This window comes from Podarcis erhardii (genome assembly GCF_964252035.2).
Source record: "Podarcis erhardii genome assembly, chromosome: 6".
Lineage (NCBI taxonomy): Eukaryota > Metazoa > Chordata > Lepidosauria > Squamata > Lacertidae > Podarcis > Podarcis erhardii.
Window position 1 is genome coordinate 85,167,252 of NC_138510.1, and position 27,460 is coordinate 85,194,711.

General features: G+C 40.4%; 1 protein-coding gene and 1 long non-coding RNA gene across 2 annotated transcripts in view; one reads left to right on the top strand and one right to left on the bottom strand.

The window, feature by feature from the left end:
* The window catches only part of LOC309344027, a 347,184-nt gene that overhangs the window by 135,912 nt on the left and 183,812 nt on the right, over positions 1-27,460 (top strand). The window lies entirely within an intron of this gene.
* The window catches only part of CDC73 (cell division cycle 73), a 109,809-nt gene that overhangs the window by 76,719 nt on the left and 5,630 nt on the right, over positions 1-27,460 (bottom strand). Inside the window, exons 2-9 of the mRNA XM_081866007.1 lie at positions 26,363-26,468; positions 22,573-22,642; positions 21,799-21,861; positions 21,659-21,711; positions 19,664-19,752; positions 16,013-16,229; positions 3,531-3,629; positions 1,104-1,182 (exon numbers count right to left, since the gene is read on the bottom strand). Coding sequence (XP_081722133.1) covers positions 1,104-1,182; positions 3,531-3,629; positions 16,013-16,229; positions 19,664-19,752; positions 21,659-21,711; positions 21,799-21,861; positions 22,573-22,642; positions 26,363-26,468 — 776 coding nt within the window. The remainder of the gene's footprint in view (positions 1-1,103; positions 1,183-3,530; positions 3,630-16,012; positions 16,230-19,663; positions 19,753-21,658; positions 21,712-21,798; positions 21,862-22,572; positions 22,643-26,362; positions 26,469-27,460) is intronic.

Genomic DNA, 27,460 nt, shown 5'->3' on the forward strand with positions numbered 1-27,460 from the left:
TCATCAGCAACTCTTCTACTCTTGAGCATGAGTCCCTCCCAGCCTTTCTAAGGTTTGTGGATGATAGTGCTAATCAGAGTTCACTCTTCACAAGTGTAAATTGCAGCCTAAAGCAGGTTAAAATCCTGATTTAAGAAGACAAGATCTGCAGTGCCAACTCAGAATCATCTTGATCTTGAATCTGTGGAGCTAGTGGCAATATGTTCGGAGGTTGTGGTGGGACCTTCCATCAGTAGAGGGCTCTCATATGGATACATCTCAGTGGCCACAATGTAGAATGACAAATTTTAGTGTCAACTGGTACACGTACGTACACACAGAGGTACATACACACAGAGAGAGAATGATGACAGAAAATGAGTGTCTGAGATATTTTATTCTCACACCTCTCTGGAGAGAGGTGAAAAGAGAGACTCTTCCCAATAACATATTAATTAATGGAGACACTCTAGGGATATAATTTATCAGGAAACTAGGCTTTTGTTTAACAGGAAAGCAGAACTGAAATAATTACCTCAGCTTTTCTGGGGTTGATAAAGAAAAGATGATTATTTAAGTACCAAGTGTCAGAACTGTCTAGCTGATTGGTACTATCAGCAAAGAAACTATGAATATGACATATCAGGAATTCGTAAAATTCAAATATAGGTATTTACTATTTTAAAAGTACCATTTGCTTCTTAATAGCTATGTCTTATTTCATTTTCCCCATTAATCTGCTACTTTTTCGGATACAGGTTTCTGATCAACACGGTCAACTCCAGGGATTTGAAAATAAGCATACAGTGGTACCTCGTGTTACGTACTTAATCCGTTCCGGAGGTCCGTTCGTAACAGGAAATCGCTCGTAACATGAGGTGCGCTTTCTCTAATGGTGCCCCCCGCTGCTGCCGCGCCACCAGAGTGTGACTTCCACTCGCATCCCAGGGCAAAGGTTGCAACAAGGGGCATCTACTTCCGGGTTAGCGGAGCGCGTAACCCGCAGCATTCATAAGGGGGCCGGTACGTTACACGAGGTACCACTGTACTGTTTTACTTATTGTGTGTGCCCTCTCCCAATCAAAATTGCTGACACTGAAAACAGGTAACACAAGTAAACTTACCTTCCTTTCCTTTAAACCTTTCCTGATCATATCTGTTATAGGCCGCTGGAATTGGCTGCTTGTTGCGCAAAGTGGGGTCCTGAAAACAAAAATGTAAAGTATGAGTTTTGTGGCATGCTAATGTAAGTCATAATAAAAAAATACACTTAGATTATTATGACGATATGTGAAATGATGATGCAGAATTTACTTTGGGTTATATCCAATGGATTTGCTTAATGTAATCAATACACTTGCTTTTCGCCACTTCCTCCTAGCTCTGCAGGCTCCTGCACCCTTTGAAAAGCTGTTTTGGCATGTCAAGAAACCCTATTAAATATTAAGCAGAGGGTTTCAGCAAATAGGGGAACTTGGGGAAAAACCATGTTCCCCATCTAACGGAACATTAGATGTTCACTAGCACAAAACTGTATTTGGATTCAACTCTTACTATTTTAATATATACAAAGGTACTTCATATTAAACCTGATTTGCTATTTAAGCTTATCTACTGACTTCTAAAACTAGTGGAAAGGTCTTCTAAACTCAGCACAATATCATACTGTACTACGTGAGGCTCAATTTAAAGAGTTAGCAAAGCAATGCAAGAGCTGCTTTCCAGTTGCCTGATCCCAGTGCCATTGAAGCTTTCCTAAACCAAAACCAAACCCCCCCAAAAAAACAGATTAGATGGATAAAAGTGGTTCCAACGCCATTATTGAATTGATCCACATAGTTAATATTTAGAAATGTTATTGGCATGGCAAGGGTCAGTAGTTCTCAAACTAATCCAACAACTTATGAATTAAACCTAAGAGAAAGAATGGAATATATATACTAAGAACATAAAGAACACAGTAATCTTTATGTAGCTTTTATTGATCTTTCGACCCCTAATAATCGAAATTGACTGCCAACCAATTTGCCTTTTCTAACCAAAATTGCCGACACTGAGAACAGGTATACAGGTTCCAACAAGTCAGAGGTGTTTATTGCTAAGTAAACGCCATTTGGAACTGAGATGCACAGATTAAGTACAAACTTGGGAGGAGTAGAAGCTTTCCCTAAGTGTAATTGAAATGCTGTCAGCCTAATGGGGCAGCAAATTCCAATTCATCCATCTTTTGCATAGGCCATTTACTAACACGGTTTCAATCATTCGGTACAGTGTACGTGAAACAAAGTCCCATCCATTTCAATGTTCAAGTGGCCATCGCAGTTCTGGACGTCATCTTATCATTACATGCAAGTTACGGCGAGTATGGAAAGAGTGCACCGGACTTTGGTACAACAAGGAATATGAATTTTGGAAAGTGGGAATTTGAGCCAACTCAACCACCAGGTATTGTGCCTCATCATCATTACTTTGTAACACCAGGCTGCCATTGGTTTTAAGTCCTGGTCACCTTGCTGATTCTAGATAAACAAACTCTATCCTAACTAAGTGACACGGAAAACACAAAAAGGCATGGAAACAGCAGGGGGATAGAAGAAGAGCTGAGATATGCTAACGAAGGTCCACGGGCAGAGGCAAAACCTGAATGCCATCCAGAAAGAGTGGTAATTTAATTACCCTCTGTAACAGATCCACTATTAATAAAACTAAACAGCATAATAGTATTTTAGGGAGTCTTGTTAGTAGAATCTACACCAATTTGGAATTTGGGGCAGTATACAATACAGGGACATTTGGTTGCACAATATAATTTCTCTTCCCTCTCTTCTCCAATCTGCACACTAAACCTGTTCTGGGGGTTATTCCAGGCTTCTGGAGCAGATTTGGGGTGGGTGTGCTTGCACGGAGAGCAACTTTCGTTGCACAAACTGAAATCCTTGCACTAACAGAACTATTTTGTTGGATGCTGCCCTTGTTTTTGAATAAATCTGTTTTATTTCACACAAGTATATGGATTCAAACACTTCCTACGTTTATTCTGGACTCTTTTTTTTTTTTGAAAAAATGTTGCTACAGTCAAACCTTAGTTGTTGAATGTAATCCTTTCTGGAAGCCTCTTCGGCTTCCGAAACGTTCAATAACCAAGGCACTGCTTCCGCCTAGTTGCAAGAGCTTTGGATGTTCGGGTTCCGAAAAACATTTGAAAACCAGAACACTTACTTCCGGGTTTTCGGCGTTGGGGAGCTGAAACATACGATAACCGAGGCATTCGGGAACCGAGGTTTGACTGTACTTGGAAAGTACAAGTGCCAACATTGCCAAAGTCCTTTTAAAATTAGCAAGCATTCTGTTTCAATTATCTACATAATTTCTTCCAGGGTGTAAATCTTCACATAAACCTCACTTCTATAATATGGACATTCAAACTATTGCCATGACAAAATACAAGGGAAGCAGTATTAAAGATATCTGTTTTGCAATTAAATGCTCAGTACCTGAATCCTTCGGCTTTTTAATTAAACCCAAATCCCTTATTGAGGAATAAGTCTTACCACTGGTGCAGTATTTGGTGCTGGTCTTTGTTCAGGTGCACGTCCTTCTTCTCTTGCTTTGACAGACTGAAGAATTGCAAAAATGTTCTTGGCAAAGTTCTAGAACACAAGAGATTGAGTGTTATACTATTTATCTGTTGACCAGTGTCTTCTGAAGCAGTGTATAACAGAAAAGTGTGGTATATAAATTTACATCTATACAGTGTACTACAAAGTATAGCTAGAAGCCACAATTTTGAGAAATGCAACTGACAAAACCACTGAACATTTTCTGCCACTCTTCTGTCTCTTACCGTTTGCACATTTTCAGACAGTAAGTGATAATAAGTAGCATGTGAAACAGCTTTTAATCAATTTGCACATGCACACGAGTTGTCACATATTTCCAGTTTCTGTCTCTTTGCACAAATGTATTAAAGGAAGAGAGACTTTAATGCTTAGGAAATACAAAGTAGCTAGTGACAAATAACCTCCTCTTAACACTTGATGACAGTTTCCTTTCTTCAGCTTGGTACAAGTGGAGGAAAAGGCAGGTGCGAAGTTTAGTTAGTGACCTTTGTATGTAAATGACCCTTGCAACCCTGGGCTCATTTTGGAGGAAACATAAGATATAAATCTATTTGATAAAATGTGTGTCTACATGAGCACTAGCGCATACGTTCTAATTAATTACAATAATCTTTCTCTCCATGAAATGCGAAGGTTTTATTATCCTATGTGTTACAACATAAAGAATAATGAAGTCATCCCATATTTATCAATAAATTATCAATAAAACATCAGTAGATACTGATCGGTTTAAAAGAGTAATACAAATTGTGACAGACTGCCTACAGTACAGTTTTCAGAAGACATCAGAGAGAAGGCAAAAGTGGTCCACTGAGGCTCCTGAGCTTGCCGATTGGAAGGTCAGCGGTTTGAATCTGTGCAATGAGGTGAGCGCCCATTGCTCTGCCCCAGCTTCTGCCAACCTTGCAGATTGAAAGTATACCAGTGCATGTAGATAAATAGGTACCACTGTGGCAGGAAGGCAGGAAGGCAAACAGAGTTTCCGTGCGCTCTGGTTTCCGTCACGGTGTTCCGTTGCACCAGAAGCGGTTTAGTCATGCTGGCCACATGACCTGCAAAGCTGTCTGTGGACAAACGCCAACTCCCTCAGCTTAAAAGCGAGATGAGCACCACACCCCATAGTTGCCTTTGACTGGACTTAACTGTCCAGGGGTCTTTACCTTACCTATCCATTGATCAATGTTTTACTATGAACCATATTATAAAAATATATCCTAGAACATTAAGAAAAATCCTTATGTAGCCTTTATTGATCTTTCTGCGGGATTGCCTCTATTAATCGAAACAGATGAGAGAAATTTCAAATTGCCAATATCAAATGCAGACTTCCGCTATTGATCCACCAAGTATACGCAGAAATGAGGCTCAGAGTAGGTTTAAAGGGTGGTATGGTTGGTGATTTTAAAACGTCACAAGGAGTAAAGTGAGATTGCATTCTGGCTCCCACTCTTTTTAACTTTTATATTAATGACTTGGTGCCTATTTAGCCAATGCAAACTTCCCCTCTCCAGTAATTAGAGACAGAAAGATCTCAATCTTGATGTATGCAGATTATTTAGTACCCCTCTCTCTTTCCTCAAAAATCTCTTAGAGGTGTTTAGCACATACTGTAAACAGGAAAGCCTACCTACAAATTACTCTTAAGACCAACATTATGATTTTTGGCAGACACAAACCTACGTATAGACGATGCTTGGATCAGCAGGCCATAGAACAAACTCACTCATTTAGATACAAGGGTGCACTCTTTAATGAAATTCTCTCGTGGAAGTGTCATATGGAGACAGTAAAGGTCAAAGCACAGAAAACCATAGGGGCACTGATGAAGTCCTATTACCAAAAGGAAGGTCAGCTGACTGAACCATCCCTAAAGATAGTTGGTAGCAAAGGGCTTACTCAAATGCTCCATGGCTCTGAAATCTGGGGCTCTGATTCAAACTCCATTAAAGATTTGAAAACTGGACAGAATACAGTCATACCTCGGGTAGAAGTAGCTTCAGGTTAAGTATTTTCGGGTTGTGCTCCACGGCGACCCGGAAGTAACGGAGCACGTTACTTCTGGGTTTTGCTGCTCGCACATGTGCAGACGCTCAAAATGACGTCATGCGCATGCGCGGAAGCGGCAAAACGCGACCCGCGCACACGCATGTTACATTTACTTCAGGGTGCAAATGGGGCTCCGGAGAGGAAGCTTTACTCTCCACCATCAGGAATATCAACAGCTCTTTCTCGTACAGAGTCTGGGTGGCCAACAATTGAGGCAAGAGTGTCCACAAAAAGGGAGTTTCCACTAGAATATATATTTCAGAGATTTTAAAATTTAAATGTTCTGTAACTAAACTATATCCTGACCATCTGGCAGCATAAGAGGAGGGTAGAGAATATAGTAAGGCAACACTTGCAGCCAAATGATTGGTGCCCTTGCATTGTAAAGAAAACACCACAGCACTTGCACATAAACCAGGATGGAGGGCAAAAATACTAGTAATCTGGTAATCTAGTTGTAAATTACTTAGGTACATTGATTCGATGGGTCTACTCCAAACATGACGAATATTGGCTCTTGCCTTAAAGCATAAAAAGCTAGGTACACTAGACAAATCACAACTCGGGATGTGCACAAATGTGTAAGAAGCAAGAAAAACATAATATAGGCCTTTCAAACCAAGAAAATTACTATGTTAACCCTATTAAAAGGAGCTCAGCATGAGGCAGCATAAGTAAACCATATTAGGCTGTTTGAAAGCAGCATATAATGCTAATATCAGTCATATTTAAAAGGGCACATATTTAACAAATTTACATCAACTCTCAAGATGCACTTCATATTGAATGGCATATGTACACAACAGATGTCCTCCATTACCGATAATTCTAAGTAATAATGAATGTATTCAGTAGCAGAGCTCCCTGCAAAACATTTATAATGCAAAATGGTTCTCTCCTATTAAGTATGGAAACATTAAAGCATCAAAAACAGACACAAGCTGCAAAGTTCTAAGTGTGCTACATACTTAGTAATGTGCCTGTCTTGCACGTTGATGTGTGTTTTAAGACTACACGAGAGTAATTCAGGGCCCCTTGCGGTAGTAATTCCATTAAAAAAACAAAAAAAAAACCTGACCATCTCATTCAAGTCTGCAGCATAAAGTGATCTTCAGAAGTGGCTGGAATTAATGATATAGGAATGAATGGACAGTTCTAGCCTATACCCCATTTAAAAGACTCTAAATGAACTGTATTTTTTTATAGAAGGTCCAGTGCCGATATAATGCTAGCTCCCTTGCTTACTGCAGTTAGCAAACAAAGAGCCAGCCCTTGGGAATGCACACTCAGATTCCTCCCTGAAGAAGCTTTGCTCTTCTACTTCAATCACAGTTAAGCAACTTTTGGCACCGACATTAACTGCAGTGGAGCTAATGAGATGGGAAAGAGAAATGGGGAAATGGTGTATTTTTTTAGCCCTTTTTTGAAATTTTCTAGTGTTTTCTTTTAAAATGAGGAAAATGCTTCTTAACTCAAGGGTTTAAAGAATTATTTTAGTTGTGCTTTGCCCCCTCAAAATGGATTCCAATACAGTGGTACCTCAGGTTAAGTACTTAATTCGTTCCGGAGGTCCGTTCTTAACCAGAAACTGTTCTTAACCTGAAGCACCACTTTAGCTAATGGGGCCTCCTTCTGCTGCCGTGCCGCCAGAGCCCAATTTCTGTTCTTATCCTGAAGCAAAGTTCTTAACCCGAGGTACTATTTCTGGGTTAGTGGAGTCTGTAACCTGAAGCCTATGTAACCCGAGGTATCACTGTACCTGCTTAAGGCAACCTACTGTATTAGGATATTATTTCTGTACTGGAGACAGGTTCAACTCAAAACAAATTGTTCTGCTAGAGCTAGAAATTACTTCAACAAAACTGGGAGCATGTGCTCGTCCGTATGTAACCCTAAGCAATAGTTTAGCATGATTTGTATTAACTTTAGCAAAGTTGATCACAGCATCCAGCTCCTCCTCCACTCCTTCCATATGGCCAGGAGAATGACTCCTACCCAATTTATTTCCAAATAATCTGTTTAGCACTGCTTTAAAATGAAGTCTGACAAGTTGCTCATTGCGAGAAGTGAGGTTACAGGGAACTTTACAGGTTACAGGTCCTTCTCGGTAGTGGCGCCCACCCTGTGGAACACCCTCCCTTCAGATGTGAAGGAAATAAGCAGATATCCTATCTTTAAAAGACATCTGAAGGCATCCCTGTTCAGGGAAGTTTTTAATATTTAACGCTGTATTGTTTTTAACACTTGATTGGGAGCTGCCCATAGTGACACTATTATTATTATTACTAAACAAGTTCTCTTACCATGAACCTGCTTTAAGCTATATCGTATTTCATTATTCCACCCACTTTCTCACAAACTGCAATTTCCAATACTTCTGGCCTTACAGTCAGATGGCATCTTCAGCAACAAATAGTAACTGTGCAGGAGGGGGAAGATCTTTGGCTGAAGTCACAGAATACATAAGTGGCTGGAAATAAGGAGGCTCATGCTTTGCGTGGTTTGAGAAGTTCTTGGCAGGCCAACATGTGCTCCATTGCCTGTAGGCTGAGAAGCTCCTATTTGCATTTCTTCAGTTGAATACACTATTGTAGTAGCATCACACACACACACACACACACACACACACACAACAAATGTCCATCTGTTATGCCTGGGCACATTTACGTGCAACAAATAAGCATCTGCTCCAGACAATTAGACCTAGAATGAAGTGATGCTCAGTAAGTACACACATACGTGGCAACAGATGGTGGCAGCGTAGCAACTTACACAAAATAGTTCAGTACACTGACTTCCAAACTGTGTGCAAGGGCACACTCGTGTGTTGCAAGGGAGAGGCTGAAGTGTATTTTCAACAGCTAGGCCACCAAAGCTGGACACTTTGGGCACCCTATGCCACTTGAAGGGAGGACAAGAGCAAGAGCTGCAATTTGTTACTCCCATTCAGGACACGGGTGGCGCTGTGGTCCAAACCACTGAGCCTCTTGGGCTTGCTGACTTCAAGGTCGGTGGTTCGAATCCCCGTGATGGAGTGAGCTCCCATTGCTCTGTCCCAGCTCCTGCCAAATTAGCAGTTCGATAGCACACCAGTGCAAGTAGATAAATAGGTACTGCTGTAGCAGGAAGGTATGTGTGCTCTGGTTTCTGTCACGGTGTCCCATTGTGCCAGAAGCGGTTTAGTCATGCTGGCCACATGACCCAGAAAGCTGTCTGTGGACAAATGCCAGCTCCCTCGGCCTGAAAGCGAGATGAGCACCACAACCCCATAGTCGGCTTTGACTGGACTTAACCGTCCAAGGGTCCCTTACTTTATAACCCCATCCAGCACTTCTGCTGTTCCACAATACCAACCAAATTTTGACTTACAAATCCCCCATTGGGCTTTATCACTTCTGCAATCAAGCCTATGGGCAAACTCATTTGCTAAACCTGCACTGTAAAGTTGAAAAATATATTTAACTTTCTAAAGCTCAGAATTCAGTCTTTTTTTAAAAAAAAACAACCCAAACCTAATTTATTATGTTCAATGTGTTTTTAAAAATTGTTTAATGTTTTAATTATTTATTTTCCATACTAAACAGTATTGCAAAAGTATTATTGCTTAAGGTATAAATATAAACATAAATTACTCCCCTCCCTACATACAGGATTCAGATTATATTTCTTTAAAGTGTGACATATTCTACAAACAGGATTAAGACTTTTCTGTTTGCTATGTATTTGATCTACTACAATATATAACACCATTTTTTCCCTTTAAAATGTTCAGTCTTCAAGATACCAACAGGTTACTGCTTCTTAAAATCTCCATAAAGTCATTTCATGTACTCATAAATCTAATCAGGGATGGGTAATTTGTGCCTCTCAAAATGATGTTGGCCTTCAATTCCCAGCATTCCCAAACAGCATGGCCAATGGCAAGGAATGATGGGAGTTATAGTCCAAAATATCTGGGTTGGGCAAAGCCTCAAAAGCCATAACCTAAATAAAGGTTGAGTTATTTATAGCCTGGTGAAACAGATATCTGTTTTGAAATGTAAATATTAAATTGCTTGAGGACCACAAACTGGTTAGTGCTAGTAGTCAGAATTTGTGGGCTCCTAGGTGAAATAAAGGCTATTTAGTGTCATACCAATATGCTTTCATTGCTTAAGCAACTAATTCATGTACTTTATTCAGGATATATACTGATTGGAAAACTTAATTTATAGCAATGATTTAAATTGAATTTTTCCCCCTGGTCGTCAAATCACCTCAATCTAAACATGCATAAGACTCCTAACTCAAAATGTTGGACATGTTAACATTATTGAAATTTGTCATTGGAATGAGCTCACAGCAGGAAAAATCATTCTTAGAGCTCCAAGTGCACATTGATTCCTTTGGTTCTCAGACTCCATCAAGCGAATAATTTTATCATGTGTGGAACAAGACCACCATCTAGTGCTCATTCAGAAAACTGTCTGTGAGGAGAAGAAAGGGGATTCTTCTTTTGTATCCTTAGAGCTTTGAGATGCAGACCTACAAAGTGGATTTGAAAAAAACTCCGCATTTTAAAAGGCAACCCAGCACCTTCACTATAAAGGCGGCCTTTTGAGAATTCAGAATTATTGCATTATTAGCTACTACAGAGACTGCTTTGAGAATGAAGATCTCTTTGAACAAACTAACTCACTGTCAGGCACTGCAGCGAAACAAGGTTAAGCTTACTGACACGAGAAAGAAAATGTTGCGGGTGTGTTAGAGGTCATCTGAAATGTTCCAGTTAACAAATGAAAAGAATGAAGTCTAGTATTCAAGGGTAAGAATTTGGATAAAGCTACAATGATCAAATTCTAAAGGGAACTGCCCTAGAGAGCCATGAATAACGTGTGTATACCCCTACTAATACCTGAAGGCCCAAATATTCAATAAAGGAATTAGGAGCAAAGGCTAGTAATAGAAAGAGGAAAAGCAACAATACAAAAAGAAAAGGAAAAGAGGAACACCGTGTTGATCAGTGTTGATCATTTTTTTATTTTTCTCTACAAATATATTTCATACATTAGTAGCTTTATAGCGTCCAAATTCTAAGTAATTTGAGGGTGTAAACACACCTTGTTCAATATCCCCACTCTTTGCTTGTTCTGCCAGCTGAACCCAACTTATGGTTTGTCTTTCACAAAACCATGAGCAGCAACCACTGCCACTCACAATTGAGAAGTGATCACCGGCATGCAGTTCATTCGTGCTTAACATTAACTATGCTTATGATTGCCCATATCATAATGTAATTCCTCACTTCATTGGCTGTTAGTACCCCCTTTACCCACAAAAACCCTGTCCTGCTTTGCCCCTTCTCCAGGACTGCTTATGATATATTCCTGATATAAGACGCCACCATAACGTTTGTCAGAAATAATGTGGATATACTGACGCAAGCAGCGCCCAACACTTCCCAACTTGTAGTCCATCATTATAGCAGTATTTCAGTGCACATTCTCATAATTTGATGAGCCTGTCACTAGATGTTACCAAATAAGGGACACATTGCAGGCAACCTACCATGTACTGGTACATTTTGTGCAAAGCAATTTCAGCTTACTTTCAAAACCTTTGCCCCAAACATTTAAAACATCCTGTTCTACTAACAGTTTAAGTCAGGGGTGGGCAGACTTCAGCTTTATAGAATTTTCTTTTTACTAGAAACAAGAGTCCACCAAGTAGAAAATAGGTGGCCAGGGGCTAAGTAGCACAGAATAATAACTAGGGAACTTACTTTCCAAATCAAAAACCATGGATCTTCCCCATGTCAAGTCTAAATTAAGAGGGAGGAGCATCCTTCTGTTGCTATCACGAAAAAACAGTTAAGAACAGTGGCCTATGATCTACAAACCAGACTGATTTATCAGTTGGTCCTGATCCAACTTCCACTCTCCCATGTTTTAAGTCATAAACCAGAGCAGCGCACGGAAACGCCATTTACCTTCCCACCGGAGCGGTACTTATTTACCTACTTGCACTTTGATGTGCTTTCGAACTGCTAGGTTCGCAGGAGCTGGGAGCTAGCAACGGGAGCTGACCCCGTTGCGGGGATTCGAACAGCTGACCTTATGATCGGCAAGTCCTAGGCTCTGTGGTTTAACCCACAGCACCACCCGCGTCCTGCCACAGCAGTCTTAGTTTAAGGTAAAATACACATCTACCAAAAACAGAATATTTAGGTAGCCAATACTGAGAATTATATCAAGGACCCTGCAACATTCCTTCTTCAGAACATGGTCTTTAAATTGTAGACATTGCTGCCAGGATATCTGAACCAACATGTCAATATTTCAAACTCCTGTGGCTTGGCATGAGCAGCATAGCTTGCTCTTTGGCATACATTTTATTTTCGATACAGTGATTAGAGTGGCAAGACCTCAATGTCATAGATCCTGGCAAAACCGCAGCTTCATATGTAGTAATCTAAATATGTACTAAACGATTCATTTTTTATTTTCATTTTATTGCAATTGTATTCCACCTTTTCTTCAAGGAGCTCAACATAGCATACATGTCCCCCCCCCCTTCCACATTTAATCCCCTGAGGTAGGTTAGGCTGAGAGGCAGTGACTGTCCCTAGGTCACCAAGTGAGCTTCATGGTTATGTGGGGATTTGAACCCTGGTCTCTCTGTTCCTAAACTGACACTCTAATCCCTACAGCATACTGGCATTTAAATTCAAAGCCACATCTCACAGACACAGCAATAGTCCCCCAGAGATTTCCCCAGTGTTCACACTGGATTTCAAACAGTGCAAATAGAATGACATTCTATTTTAACAACAACAACAACAACAACAACAACAACAGTGTTCAGTTCATGAACACTGTTGTTGTTAAAAAGGAATGACACTCTGTTTGCACTGTTTGAAAGCCAATGCAGCATCACTGCAGGTAAAGGTAAAGGTAAAGGGACCCCTGACCATTTGGTCCAGCTGTGACCGACTCTGGGGTTGCGGTACTCATCTCGCTTTATTGGCCGAGGGAGCTGGTGTACAGCTTCCGGGTCATGTGGCCAGCATGACGTAGCCGCTTCTGGAGAACCAGAGCAGCGCACGGAAACGCCGTTTACCTTCCCGCCAGAGCGGTACCTATTTATCTACTTGCACTTTGACGTGCTTTCAAACTGCTAGGTGGGCAGGAGCTGGGACCAAGCAACGGGAGCTCACCCCATTGCTGGGATTCAAACCGCTGACCTTCTGATTGGCAAGTCCTAGGCTCTGTGGTTTAACCCACAGCACCACCCGCGCCCCATCACTGCAGGTAGTAGAGTTTTAATATTTATCTTCAAGAACACAGTCAGTTTAGAAGCATAACAGGCTTTGTTTTAAAATCAGAGGCAAACAAAACCAAACTCATACAATTCCCAACAAAGAAGAAATCATGCTCAAGATGAGACAGAGAAGAAAGCATCTGGAACTTCATGACCAAATCTATGAAATCCTGGTTCCAGTGTTACATAAAACCAACATCCTGCTTTATTCTTTCTGCACCCACAATCATCAAAATTCAACATGTGCATATTTGTTTGCACATCGAGTTAAGTAGCCACTCTTCTAAAACACTTGGCAGAGATTCCTCCTCTGCAACCTTTCCAACAGGTATGTGCCAGGCCTATGTCATGCCACCACACCTCCACTGAGTCACAGTTTGGAACAAGCATTTTCAGTTCAGATCACAGAGAAGGTATTGCTGTTGTCATCAGGCTTTTGTACAGTAGCTTGTTAAAACATATCATACATTTTCTATGTAATTTTGAGATGTGCACTGGCAAAAAAATGGCCAACTCTTGAAAACCGTGAACTCAGTGTAGTCTGAAATGTACTTGCAGGGACAGTGTGAAATTCATTTTTCGTAACATACTGTTAACAGGAATATAGATTAGACAAAAGAAATTGTCAGTAGTTAATGATACCTTGTAGAAAAGGTTCGTGAGCATAAAATATAGCGCTCACGCCATATAAATAAATAGCATGGCGTTTCTGCTGCTGGCTGTGCAGTCTGATCTTAATCATGTTTACTCCAGCATCTGAAACTTTGAAGTGTTAATCCCTTATTGATGAATTACCATATCTCCAAATATCATGCACCTATTGGGTGGGGGAGGGGAGCAAAATATAGCCATTTTGGCTTCCCAAGGCAAGTCAATGGAATTTCTGTTTTCCCCCCCTCTTGCAATGTGATCAGGATTTGTGGGTCATCAACGGGCAATTGCTGGAAATGTAAGACAGCAGAGGGATCATTTTACCACATGTGGTGGGTATGCAGTATAATTAAAAACTACTGGGAAATGATCCATAATGAACTAAAAAAAAATGCTTAAAAAACCCTTCTCTAAAAACCCAGAAGCGTATCTGCTGGGGTTAATAACAACAGAAGTGACTAAAAAAGAGAGAAACTTGTTCCTCTATGCGACAACAGCTGCATGCGTATTACTAGCCCCAAAATGGAAAACAGACAAGATCCCAACAAAATAATGGCATATTAAACTGTTAGAGTATGCAGAGTTAGCAGGGATGACCACTATAATAAATCAAAATGATGAAAAATATAAGAAACTGGATATATAAAAAACTGGATATTTTTACTGAATATATGAAAAAGTATTATAAACAAGCAATTAACCCAGCAGGATGGTAAGATTTTCAGCATGGTAAGAAACAACTAATGTGTATATGAATACAGTGTATACGAGTACAAATAGAAGAGGAAGAAATGGAAACAGTGAGAGATTTTACTTTCTTGGGCTCCATGATCACTGCAGATGGTGACAGCAGCCGCGAAATTAAAAGACGCCTGCTTCCTGGGAGAAAAGCAATGACAAACCTAGACAGCATCTTAAAAAGCAGAGACATCACCTTGCTGACAAAGGTCCGTATAGTAAAAGCTATGGTTTTCCCAGTAGTGATGTAAAGAAGGCTGATCACCAAAGAATTGATGTTTTTGAATTATGGTGCTGGAGGAGACTCTTGAGAGTCCCATGGACTGCAAGAAGATCAAACCTATCCATTCTTAAGGAAATCAGCCCTGAGTGCTCACTGGAAGGACAGATCCTGAAGCTGAGGCTCCAATACTTTGGCCACCTCATGAGAAGAGAAGACTCCCTGGAAAAGACCCTGATGTTGGGAAAGATGGAGGGCACAAAGAGAAGGGGACGACAGAGGAATAGATGGTTGGATAGTGTTCTCAAAGCTACAAACATGAGTTTGACCAAACTGTGGGAGGCAGTGGAAGACAGGAGTGCCTGGCGTGCTCTGGTCCATGGGGTCATGAAGAGTCGGACACGACTAAACAACAAAACCTTGAGTTACAAACGCCTCAGGTTACAAACGCTTCAGGTTACAAACTCCACTAACCTGAAAGAGTTACCTCGAGTTGAGAACTTTGAGGATGAGAATGGAAATTGTGTGCACACCTCTAGTTAAGAACAGTTTCAGGTTAAGAATGGACCTCTGGAACAAATTAAGTTCGTAACTACCACTGTAGTTGTGATAGATGGGGCGAACCAAGAAAATGCGAGAAAAAGAATAGAGAAATGGAACCATGGAAGGAGAGGATGGGAAGTTGGAGGAGGAATACTTTCTGGTTTTCAGTTTATGTTTTACAATCTTAAAATTGTTATTTATTTTCTATTTCAGAGGCTTTTTGTGATCTTTGTATTCCCCCCCCCCCCGTTTATTTCTCATATATGGAATGGTATTAGAAACACAATTTTTCTTTGGGTTTGTGGGTTGTGCCCAGATTGTCCCAGTTCAGGGCTGATCCAAATCATTGAATCCAGTCTCAAATCAGACTGGAGGAGGGATTGTACTGGCCTAAGACTTACCATGCAAAACATTGGTACCTTACTGAACTAGAAGAGTTAACAGCTGTAGGAGCAGGGCAAGGTAAAACATTTAGGGGTTTTCATACTTTATAGACTCTGGTGTCATTTTATGACGTTAAGCAAGACCAAAAAGCTAAAAAAGAAAAAAAGGGTGTCTTCTGAAGAGTGTTAGGATATGAATAAATGCATACGATAACAACCAAATCACGGTTCAACTATGATTGAGACTGAGAAATGATTGAGAAACAAGCAATTTCTAAGGAAATTTGCAGAGGTGTATATTGACAGTTCTTACGCTGCACCCATATGCATGTTTATGTGGGGAAAGTACAAGTGAACATACAGTAGTTGCACACATCTGAGAAAACACGCATAGGACTGGTCTGCTATGTGTACACACATGTATTTGCACTACTACGTTCGAACTCTAAAATGACCCTTGTTCTTACTGAACATCAAAGGCAGACATAGAATCATCTGTCAGTTGATGGGACACAAATATGCTAAGTCCTTACCTTGCCTGTGCTTTGTAAAATGGTCGTTCTAGTCCTCCACACCCTTTCCCTGCTGACAATGTCTCTAGTTACATCAACTTCCGCATCGACGAAACTTCGCTGTTTAAGAGCAGTTATGTCATCATCCAAATCAGTCTTAATGGTGGACCTTTTCTTGGCCATGATTTTGGCTTTGATAGCAGCGATTTTTTCCACAGACATGGCTTCAGACAAGGATCTAGAAAAGATTGAGCAGAGTTACAAACCAGCATTTTATACCAACAATGGTATAAAATGAATGTCCCAGTGATAAACCACATAAATCTTCAAGCTCAATAAATCATGGTCTTAAGGTTTTACTGTAAAAATCTCAAAAGTATCAATATTGAGAGATTGAGATAAAACTAATTTACAGCCCTGGGGCCAGGTTTGGCTTTCTTTCTTTCGTTCTTTCCTTCCTTCCAGACACTGTTATCTGATTCAGACATAACACTAAGCTACAGATTAGAAGTATGTATGTGAGCATTAAGACTACAGTGGTACCTTCGGTTAAGAATTTAATTCGTTCTGGATGTCCGTTCTTAACCTGAAGCAGTTCTTAACCTGAGGTACTACTTTAGCTAATGGGGCCTCCCGCTGCTGCCACACCACGATTTCTGTTCTCATCCTGAAACAAAGTTCTTAACCCGAGGTACTATTTCTGGGTTCGAGGAGTCTGTAACCTGAAGTGTCTGTAACCTGAAGCGTCTGTAACCTGAGGTATCACTGTATGTGGATAATATGAGAGACCAGCATCTTTTGGGTCCTCTTCTCCTTAAAACTCTTTCCCCTCCAGTTGGTAGTTGTAACAAAAAATGAGTGCCTAAACTTGCTTTTTTCCTCATCTTTCTTTTTATGTGTCCTTAGGCTCATGGGGTGGGGGGATGTGGAGGAGGCAGAGAGAGTGAGAACTTCCAGAAACTTCCAGCAACTGGCCCAAATGGCCTGAAACAAGGCCATTATCACCACATCCACCTGCCCCACACCTGACATCCCACGAGACATCAGTTGTGGGGCAGGAAGAGATACAGTGACAAAGGAACAATCAGAAGCCTAAAAGTGTGCTCCCAATTTTTGGAAAGTGATGCTTCCTGTCAACACAAGTCAGCTGACTGGCAGTGACAGAAAGCCCCAGTGGGATTGGCTGCACTCTGGAGTTCCTCATTTGTACAGCAGTCAATTCCTGCCCAAAGCAGGCTTGCTAGAAATGCTGATCAGCTGGTTGGTGCATTCAGCAAGCCTCACTAGGCTTGGTACTTACAGAAAGCTCACAGATATTACTTTGCATAGCTGCCTGTACCTCACACACCTCTCCACTGGCAAGCTCTTGTGAGGGTTTTTGTTTTCAGGGACATAGGAACTTTTATCCATGCCTAAGTACTCTTTCTTATATTAGCAGAGGAACAGATGCAATTAGCACAGTGTGACCTAAAACCACCACCACTTGCCACTAAACTCTGTTTCTGCAACAGCTTCCTTTTAAGTCCTAAGGGTTCAAGTTATTGCTAATACAGTGATGTCTTGGTTTACGAACTTAATCCATTCCGGAAGTCCGCTCTTAAACCAAAGCGTCCTTACAAAGTGTGCTTTCCCATAGCAGCGGGAGACTCAATTTACAAATGGAACACACTCAACAGGAAGTGAAACATGTTCTGCTTCCAAGGCAAAGTTCACAAACCAAAACACCTACTTCCGGGTTTGCAGCATTCTTAATCCAAGTTGTTCATGAACTAAGCTGTTCTTAAACCAAGGTACTACTATACCCATTATTGTACAGTGGTACCTTGGTTTAAGAACAGCTTAGTTCATGAGCAACTTGGGGGAAAAGGTTTCTTATTTAAGGATTGGCCACAATAGGAAATACACTAGTTAAGGTAGACTGGAAGGAAATGATTAACAAAGTGGGCTAATAAGCCTACAAGGGAAAGAGGGAAGCAAGAAATACTGTAGGACTTTTTTTTCTTAAAGTTGTGGCAAAAGTGACTGATACTCTTGGAGGAATGCATTAGTGTTTCTTGCCAATGGTAATGGTAAAGCAATAATGCTTGGCAGTTCTGTGCACTGTGCAGATGACTTCACCATAGCAGCCGAGAGAGGCTGTGGGTAGCATGGGTTCGAGAGAGAGAGAGGACAGACAGCAGGCCAACATTAGCTGAAACAGACTATGATTTGTTTGAATGTCTGTGAGCTGAATCCTGGCTTGTTCAACAAACCATGGTTTAAATGACGTGTCACTTATTGTTACATTTAAACACAGCCAATGTATGTATTTGCATGCAACAGTAAGCTCATGTTTCACATTATGTGTGGTTTCTCTGAGTTTCCTTATCAAGTGGAAAACTTGTGGGGGGGGGATTTCCATACAAACCTAAGAAAAACCAGAAACACAGTACAAATAGTTGTCCTTTTCCACAGTCTTAAGACTGGTGCTGCTGCCTTAGTGCTAGACAAAATGACCTTGACCTTTCTGGACTTTCACAGCTCTTGGATTTCAAATGACAGGTTCAATGATCTGATCCCTGACCTCAGAACAATTGCTAAACGAGTATTTTCTTCAATATAAATTGAATTGCAATTTAAAATTATACCTGAAACAATGTTTAACCGTAAATAAGTCTCTCTCACACACAAATGTGAAAGAACACTTCCTCCTTTTTGCTGGAAAACTGTTGATTTCACCCAGCTGTGCATGCAACACTTCTCCCCCTGCCCGAGAAACAGGAAACAGCAATTTCTTAAGCAATTTCTATGAGCTTCTTATACAAAAAAGGCAGCGTACTTCTTACTGCTATCATGTGTTTTGCAATCAATGTGTAGGTGAAGAATATAGCTTTAGGAAAAAAGATGTATGTTTGCAAATCTTCTGCCCTTAGCTCCATGTGCCCACATGCACATAGTATCACGGAATCCACTGAGATGGATTGGGAAATTTACCTATCCTGTATGGTGCTTTCCTATATGGGATACATGGACTCTTGGATAAGCTAAATTAAGTCCTTATACCTAAAAACTCTGTACTGTGGTCAAACTTTGAGTTACATGAATTAACCAGGAACCTATAGACTCTTTCTAATCTCAAAATACTGAGTTTTTCTTTCGTAAACAGCACAAACAATTCACCAGCTTTAAAATCCTAAATCTCCTTGGCTCCATTTTATAGGTGTAGGAATGAAGCCAAGAAGCCCAGAGGTGAGCAGCAATTCTCCAGTTTTCCAGGTGTCAGGCTGCAGCTCGATGTTATTTACTTAAAAATGAGTCCCACTGAATTCTGTGGGATTTACAACACTGGAGTAAACGTAATTAAGATCAGGCTGCATAGCCAGTAGCAGGAACACCAAGAATGATAGGCTCTCTCTTCATACGGAAGATGCACTACATTTTAAGTCCATGTGCCTTTTCTAAAAGATACCATTAAACACTGACTACTTCTCTTGAATATTTCCATTTCCCAATTAACAATATTGGATGAAAAAGTTAGCAACAAATCTCACATTGTCCCTGCAATTACACCGCAGATAACGTTTTTTCAATGGTTGGCCATTTTTGCTGTGTCACATTTTAGAAAGGCCTACATGCCGAGAGCATTATCACAATTCTTGAATTAGCAATTATCAGAAACAAAGCAAGACTTGCCTGATCTGCTCCGTCTGCACAATGCCTTCTTTGTGGCCCTCCAGTCGAGCTGCCAGTCGCTCTTTGTCAAGCCGCACACACTCCTCATCCTAGGAAGAAGAGCAATGTTTTTAAGAATATTTTTTTGCTTTCTACAAGGATAAGCCAAGTGTCAGAGAAACTACAGCACAGGCCACCCAAAGCTACCCCTTAGCAAACTGGGAAACGTTTAACGTAAAGGGACCCCTGACCATTAGGTCCAGTCATGGCCGCTTCTGGAGTTGCAGCGCTCATCTTGCTTTATTGGCCGAGGGAGCCGGCGTACAGCTTCCAGGTCATGTGGCCAGCATGACTAAGCCGCTTCTGGAGAACCAGAGCAGTGCACGGAAACGCCATTTACCTTCCCGCTGGAGCGGTACCTATTTATCTACTTGCACTTTAACATGCTTTCAAACTGCTAGGTTGGCAGGAGCAGGGACCGAGCAACGGGAGCTCACCCCGTCACGGGGATTCGAACCGCCGACCTTCCGATCAACAAGTCCTAGGCTCTGTGGTTTAACCCACAGCGTCAGCCCCCAAAGCCACAAGGAGCCCAAGTCCACAAACCACTGAAATCAGGGAGTTTAGATAAAGCCTGTACAGTTGCATTGGTTGTCCATGGCATGTCTGTTCACTGCTGTTCCCCAGAAGCGCTTGGGTATATATCAATATATCATCCAAAGCTGGTTTGAAGTCCATATCGTGATATCAGTTTCATAATTTTTGACCTGACAATATATTACGAATGATTTTGTATGTGTGTTTGTGCATGCATGTGTGCAATGCAAAAATCACAATGTAGGGGAACTGTGAAGCCAGGTAATGCTTCCCTCAATTCCAGCAGCCGCTGTTAACTCTGCGAGCTCAGCTGTCCTCTGCCTCCTGCAGGGGGGCAGCAAATCACAAGAGCAGGTACTGGCAAAAATCCCAATGCAGGAAAAACCGTGAAGCCAGCCAACAGCCATAGCTCCATCCTTATTTCAGAAACTGCAATATATGAGTATATTGCGATGTTTAGCTGGTGGCAAAGCACACTGTTGAAAGCAAGGTATTGTCCAGCCCTATTCCCCAACAGTATAGATTTGCCAGCCAGTTTTATATTACCTATTCAATTATTTTTTAAAAAATCAGTTTAATGTCTAAGCTATAACCCTACACACCAAAAAAAACTGTTTGGAATGGTGTTTACCAATGATTTCTTCCATAACATGGCTTATAGTTCATGCTTCACCTTTCACAAACTACCGGAGAGAGTTCTCCACTGAGCTCTCCCAAATATTAAATATGATCACAAAGAGTATTGTGAAACAAGTCCTGTAAGTTTATGTGAGCTTTGAGCTTGCTTTTTCTTTAAATCAGTAGTTCTTCTTCACCCCAATGCTGTGTGGTAAAAACTGATTTCAAAAACTGAGGATAGTTCCAAAAGCAGCTTGTTTCTAATATAGGATGGGGTCAGCCATCCATAAAAGCAAATCAAAAAGCTGAAAGTTAGCACAAGCCATTTGCATTACCCTGAACATTTTTTTTTACATTCTAATTTGGTTATTTAGAGTCCTTAACTCAGAGACCACAAGGACTCAGTCCTTCAAACTATCATAAATACCAGTGGGAAGCATTATGAGAATACAGTGGTACCTCGGGTTACATATGCTTCAGGTTACATACGCTTCAGGTTACAGACTCCGCTAACCCAGAAATATTACCTCGGGTTAAGAACTTTGCTTCAGGATGAGAACAGAAATCGTGCTCTGGCAGAGCAGCAGCAGCAGCAGCAGGAGGCCCCATTAGCTAAAGTGGTGCTTCAGGTTAAGAACAGTTTCAGGTTAAGTACAGACCTCCGGAACAAATTAAGTACTTAACCTGAGGTACCACTGTACAGTACAAGGACACAGGCTCTTCTCTGAATTGTTTTGAAGACATATAAAGTAAACCCACTTTGTCCCACAAACCTTTCAGAAAAAAATATTACTAGGTTACCTCTATTCTTGGTTTCTTTGCTTCTGCTAGTATTTCATCAGCTGCTCTTTTAACTACAAGAAAAAGAGGCAATTAACGTACATGAATGAGGCAGCCCTTCAAAAAGTGTGCAATTGTAATACTTGAGAACTAAATTATACCTTGAGTAGATCGTTGAAGACCTATTTCAAGCGGTGCACTCCTGTCTATGCTCGATGATGTTGCTAAAAATATACAATAAAATCAATAAGTCATGAATGCTTTTAAGATATACAAACATAAAATAGACAAGCCCCAAAAGTAACTATGCCATGCTAAAATGGACAAGAAATGTCTTTGCTTGCTGCAACTTTGGTTGGTCAGAAAGTAACTAAGTAGCATCCCCTAATAAGAATTTCACTGACAGCTCCCTATTTGGTGATTTTGGTTGACACTCATGACAACAGTTTTATTCAGGTCTTTGTGCTGCTTGTTTCCAAGAGACTCAGGCAACCCATCATTCTCTTTTTGTAAACACGCACACACCCTATTTACAACATGATCTAGATTTCATTTTAGCTTATCTGGTTAACTAATTAAGCTTCAGATTCACTTTGGAAAGAGGTACCAGGCCTCCAAACATCTGATGAAATCCAAGATCATCACCCTTCACATCCCAGAAATGGGCTGCATCCAATGTTGTGCAGAGTTCTCCTTATACAGTGGGACTTCTCCTTCCTTTCCTCCCCACAAAGCCCCTTCGTGCTCCCCAGATCTGCTCAAGAGGGTTCCCCAACCCTCTGGAGAAGATTTTGAGGGTGAACTAAGGAGAGCAGAGAAAGAGAAGTCCCATTACACAAACATCACAGCAACAGTGGCTACAGCCTGTATTTTTAGACCAAGGAGGAAAAAGAGATTAGTGAAAACATGAAACAGTTAAATAACTTTTAACTCACATGTTTCCCCATTTAGGTATGCAAGCAGATCCTTTCTGTCAGGTCTTCTTACTACAGGAATGTTTTCAGTCTAAAAGAATGAAAATACGGCCTTGAGACACAGCAACATACATGTGTTTGCTTCAAAACAAACCCAAAGTCGACAGTTTGGTGTGAAGCCTATCTCAAATGTTAATTGGAACATCAAATACAGCTGCTTCTCAATAAAATGCCACATAGGAGGGTTTCCCCCAGGATTTGAAAATGCTAATAATAACCACACCTGAACAGAATATTAGCATGGTTGGTCAAGTGCAATCCGATCCACTAGGAGAGCACTGCTTCATAATTTATAACAATAGACTGAAGACAGTTTAAAGCAACAGACCAATTGTTAATAAAACATTTGATTTGAAAAACAGAATCCACTAAAAGTCCAAGAAAGTACCAGCCATGCCTGCACCAAGCACCCAGTTACTGCATAACTGTGACAAGTCAAAATAGCTTCAGCAGCTCCCAGTGAGGGAATAGGGCCTTATGGGATTACAAATTGTTGTGCTTCCACCAGTTGCAGAAGTATCAACAGTTATTGCACTACAGCTGGACTGTGTCTTCCGTCAACGCTATTAACACAGTAGCATTCAGTGTTACATGGCAAACAGTGGTGGCTTGGGTGCTATGTTATTACATGCACCTGCTTCTTCCAAGGAAAGCAACTTTTGGAAAAAGGCAAATTGAAGTGTATGGGGGGGGGGAGCGGGGACTGCTTAACCCGCCTCTTTTGAATATGCACCTGCAAATCCTCACGTAGGGAGATTCAGAGGCAAAGCTGGAGAGGAAAAGTGGCAAGAGATAATTCACTTCTAAATGCCACCCACTTTCTTCTTTGTACGGAAGTAGCTGCTGGTGGAGCTTTATTATACAAATATGCGTGCAATATATACTTTGATCAGAGCCACGCAAGGAAAGCTATTATGACACTTGTTTGGAATCTGCTGTCATTTTAGCATGGGTATATAGAGTGCAATGTTAGCACTTCACGTGGGGAAAGATGCCCTCAGGCCCTTTCCCCCATAAATTATTTTATCTCGCTCTACTTAAAGGCCTTTTCATTTAATCTACCACACATGGGAAGGATCTGATTACTAATTTTATCAATATTTATACTTTTCTGTAAAGTAGGGGATCGAGCAACAGCTACATGGCCAGTTAATGCTTTTCATAGTACACTGCAGGGGGGGAGGAAGCTTACAAATGTTAAATTCAGAAGTAGTAGAACACAGCAGTGACTAGAACATTATGGCTAATGATTTAACATTAGCCAGTGACTCAAGAACTGGGGGGCTGGGTTCAAAACCCAGATCAGCCCCAATCTTGAAGAATGTCTTAATATAACTCACTCGCTGATCAACTTCCTATCTGTAAAATGTGAGCAGTAACCTACCACATAACAAAAATAACATTATGATCAATCACCATCCTTCAAATTCAGATTAGGATTCATCTGGATTTCTAGTATTTGCCTGTCAAATGCCTTGGGGCAGGTATAATAAATGCAGAATTATTTATTACCAATAATACTAGCACATTAAAATTTGTTACCGATCACGATAAGGCACGCTCCAGCAATCCACTCTTTCAAATGAATGCTTAAGACTATTTCCTCAAGCCTTTTAATTACTGTCTGCTGATCATACTGTAGAAGTTAATTGCTATTTTACCTGTTATAGGGTGATCAGTCTATAATTTTTTTAATCAATACAATATTAGAATTAATATTAAGTCACTGGAGAATGATGTGGTTTCTTCTGCTAAGGCCGAAAACCTAACATTTAATTCCAAGTAGATCTCACTGAGCTCAATGGCATTTCCATTCAAGTAAGTAGGACTAGGATGTAATTAAGCTATAAGAAGCTTAGTAATAGTTCTGAAACAAGACTTTAAAGATATTCCATTAGCTTCAGCTGTCAATACCAAAATATACATGAAGTCACAAAGTCTATGTGCACTTTCCCTTACTATTTTAGTGATGCTGATACTCAGGTGGGGTTATGATTTTTTTGGTCATCAGTTGTTGATAGCTCTGCACATTTCTCTGAACTTGTACAGAAAAGTTATAGTTTCTAAGAGATGTTTTGCCACAAGTGTGAAGAACTTGGGAGTGTATCTGTGCACACTTATTCTGAAGCAATCTTTCTTTTTTTAAAAAAAAACAGAAAAAAAACAGCATAAGGCAACAAAAGCACAGGTCAAGCAGGAAAATAGTCTAATATAAGACAGCAGTATGTAAGATTACAGCCCATACGGCTAAAATTGCTATTATGGCAGGGAAATACAGCAGCATCACAATACAAAGTGATTGGCTTTTGTTCCACAGAATAGGGGCAGCTCAATTGCCATATACTTGCCATTATCTAAAATTACAACTACAAAGAGTGATGATCAAGTTGCTTCCACTCCTGTAAGTAAGGCCAAAATAGCAGGTATATCTAATGCTAGTGTGTGTGTGTGTACACCCACACACCCACACACACCCAGCCACTTTGCATGATATGGTGAGATTATAGGAAACATCAGCAGCACAGTCTAGTTTCCTGAGTTCCTGAAAATAGAAATTTGAAATATTTTCAATTCTGGATTGGAGTGGTGGTGTTCAGTTTGCATTTTAATGTGGGTCTACTTAAATCACACTTGAAAAAGGCATATATTAGGAGAAATGAACATGAAAACACCTATAGTTTTTAAAATAAAAAACTGCAAACTAATGCAGAAGTCAGGTGAAGTGAATTTGGGATTGGAAAAAAAGAGAAACCAAAATTGACAGACTCATCCATCCCTAGTTCTGGATCAAAGGTTTGTGCCAAAACCACATGGCACTCTTAATGACACTGATGAAATCAGCTTCTTGAGAAATGCACCATGTTTGAAAGGAGAGAACACAATAAAAAAAGGCAAACAGCAAATGAAACAGCAACATGGGTGTGCTTTACAAACATAATGTTGTTATTTGAAGAAATAATGCTGGCTTCCTTCTAGACACCATTAGCAATTTATGAACAGGTAGTTCATAGCTCTTCCTCAAAGGAAATGCTCACTTGCTCCAACAGTAGGAGTTCACTGAAAACCAAAGCAAACTGCAATTAAGACCAACCAGGATTTCATTTAACATGGGATCTCAATTTCGCAGGATCTCAACTTTCAGGTCCTCGGTTAAGGGAAATCCTAGTTAACCTCAAGCATGGTTAACGTAGTTCTGACAAACTGTTCATAAAGGGAGTTTTATTATCATTGTCATCATTACTATACTGCGCTTCATACAAAGATCACAGGGTAGTTTACAATATAAACACACAAAAATACATACTATAATGACAAACACACCCACACCCAAACACACACAGTTTAATCTAGGAAACTGAAGCAGCAAGACACTGCAATATAATTTAGCAACACAAAAAATTATTTTTAAAGGCATAAATATGTGAAACAATACTATTACAGAACCTCTGGTCGGGGGACTGAATTACACTTATCACAGCTACTACTGCCTCTACCTGTTAAATTTTGTTGTTGTTTTTTCAGTTGCAATTTTGTTATGTTTTTTAGTTCCTGCCCAAAAAAATTAAGGGCATTGATTAAAATGTACCTCATTTAAATAACGCATTGCAATATTATAATTTGTGATTCCCGAATTATTATTATTAGCACAGCAGTTCATACCCTCCAATTCTACAAATGTTCAGTTGACCAAGAGGTAGGTTAGAAACAACATCAACCAACATTAGGCTCCTATTCTGAGGGATCTACTTACCGCAGCACGGCGGACATAAACAGGATGTGAAAGATGCACATTATTCAACAGGAATAAAATGGAATCCAAAGTGTAGTACTCTCTTGGCTGGCCTTCCTTTCCTGTCCTGTAATGGATGGAAAACAAAGATGGTTTAGGAAATATTTGGAGAGAATATATACCACCAATGGTTCACTTCATAAAAAGCTGGAAGCATGACAAAACAACAAACTTGTACAGTATATCAAAACCGTCTGGCAAATAACTCATGCAAATGCCACCGATCAGCTTGGCTTGCCGCTTCCTCACTCTGCCTTCCCTCACCCTGCTCACTTAAGCCAAGTTTGACAAATTTGAAGGGAAAGGCACCATAATATTTGAATTGTTCTCTTCCCACCCTTTCCCAAGACACACGGCATACAGGTTGTTTCTATTAAGGGCAATCGTCCCAAAGAGGTTAACATTTCCTTAAAATTGGGTATTTATATAATTCAAGATGGCACACTACGAAGGGGCAAGCACAGCTGCCAAATCAAGCAGTGGCAGCTTGAAGGGAAATATATTACAAAATAAATGCTCAACTAACAAGGAATACTTTAACAGGTTGCATTTTTTAAAAAAAATAAAAATGGAAGGGCCAGCAACAATGTCTTCACCCACTGGCTTACTCCTGCATAGGCCAAAGCACAACCAAAGGGTTCTTCTGTAGCTTAATGTATATTTTGTACATGGGCCAAAATGCAGGAAAAGTGGAATGAGAAACTGTGGCGCTTAAGATAATTTTGATAGATACACTTGTTCACAGTAGGAAGTAAAAGTTCAAAATCCCTTTGCCCGTGCCATGGAAAGACAGTGAAACTACATAGCACAGGAATGATTTTGCCAAACCCTTTGTGTCACTCACAAGTGTGAACAGAGATTAAAGGTTTTTTGCTTGGGTTGGCCTGTATAGAATGTCGAGGTGAATATCTGAGGACCAGACGGAAAGCCCTTAAAAGGTAGATTTGAGCAGCCTGGCCACCAGTTGTACATTGCTACTGCAAGCTATCTGCTCACCACTGTTGCTATGCTACAACTAGAATTGTTACTATCAAGGTATCTTATTACACTGGCAGAAGT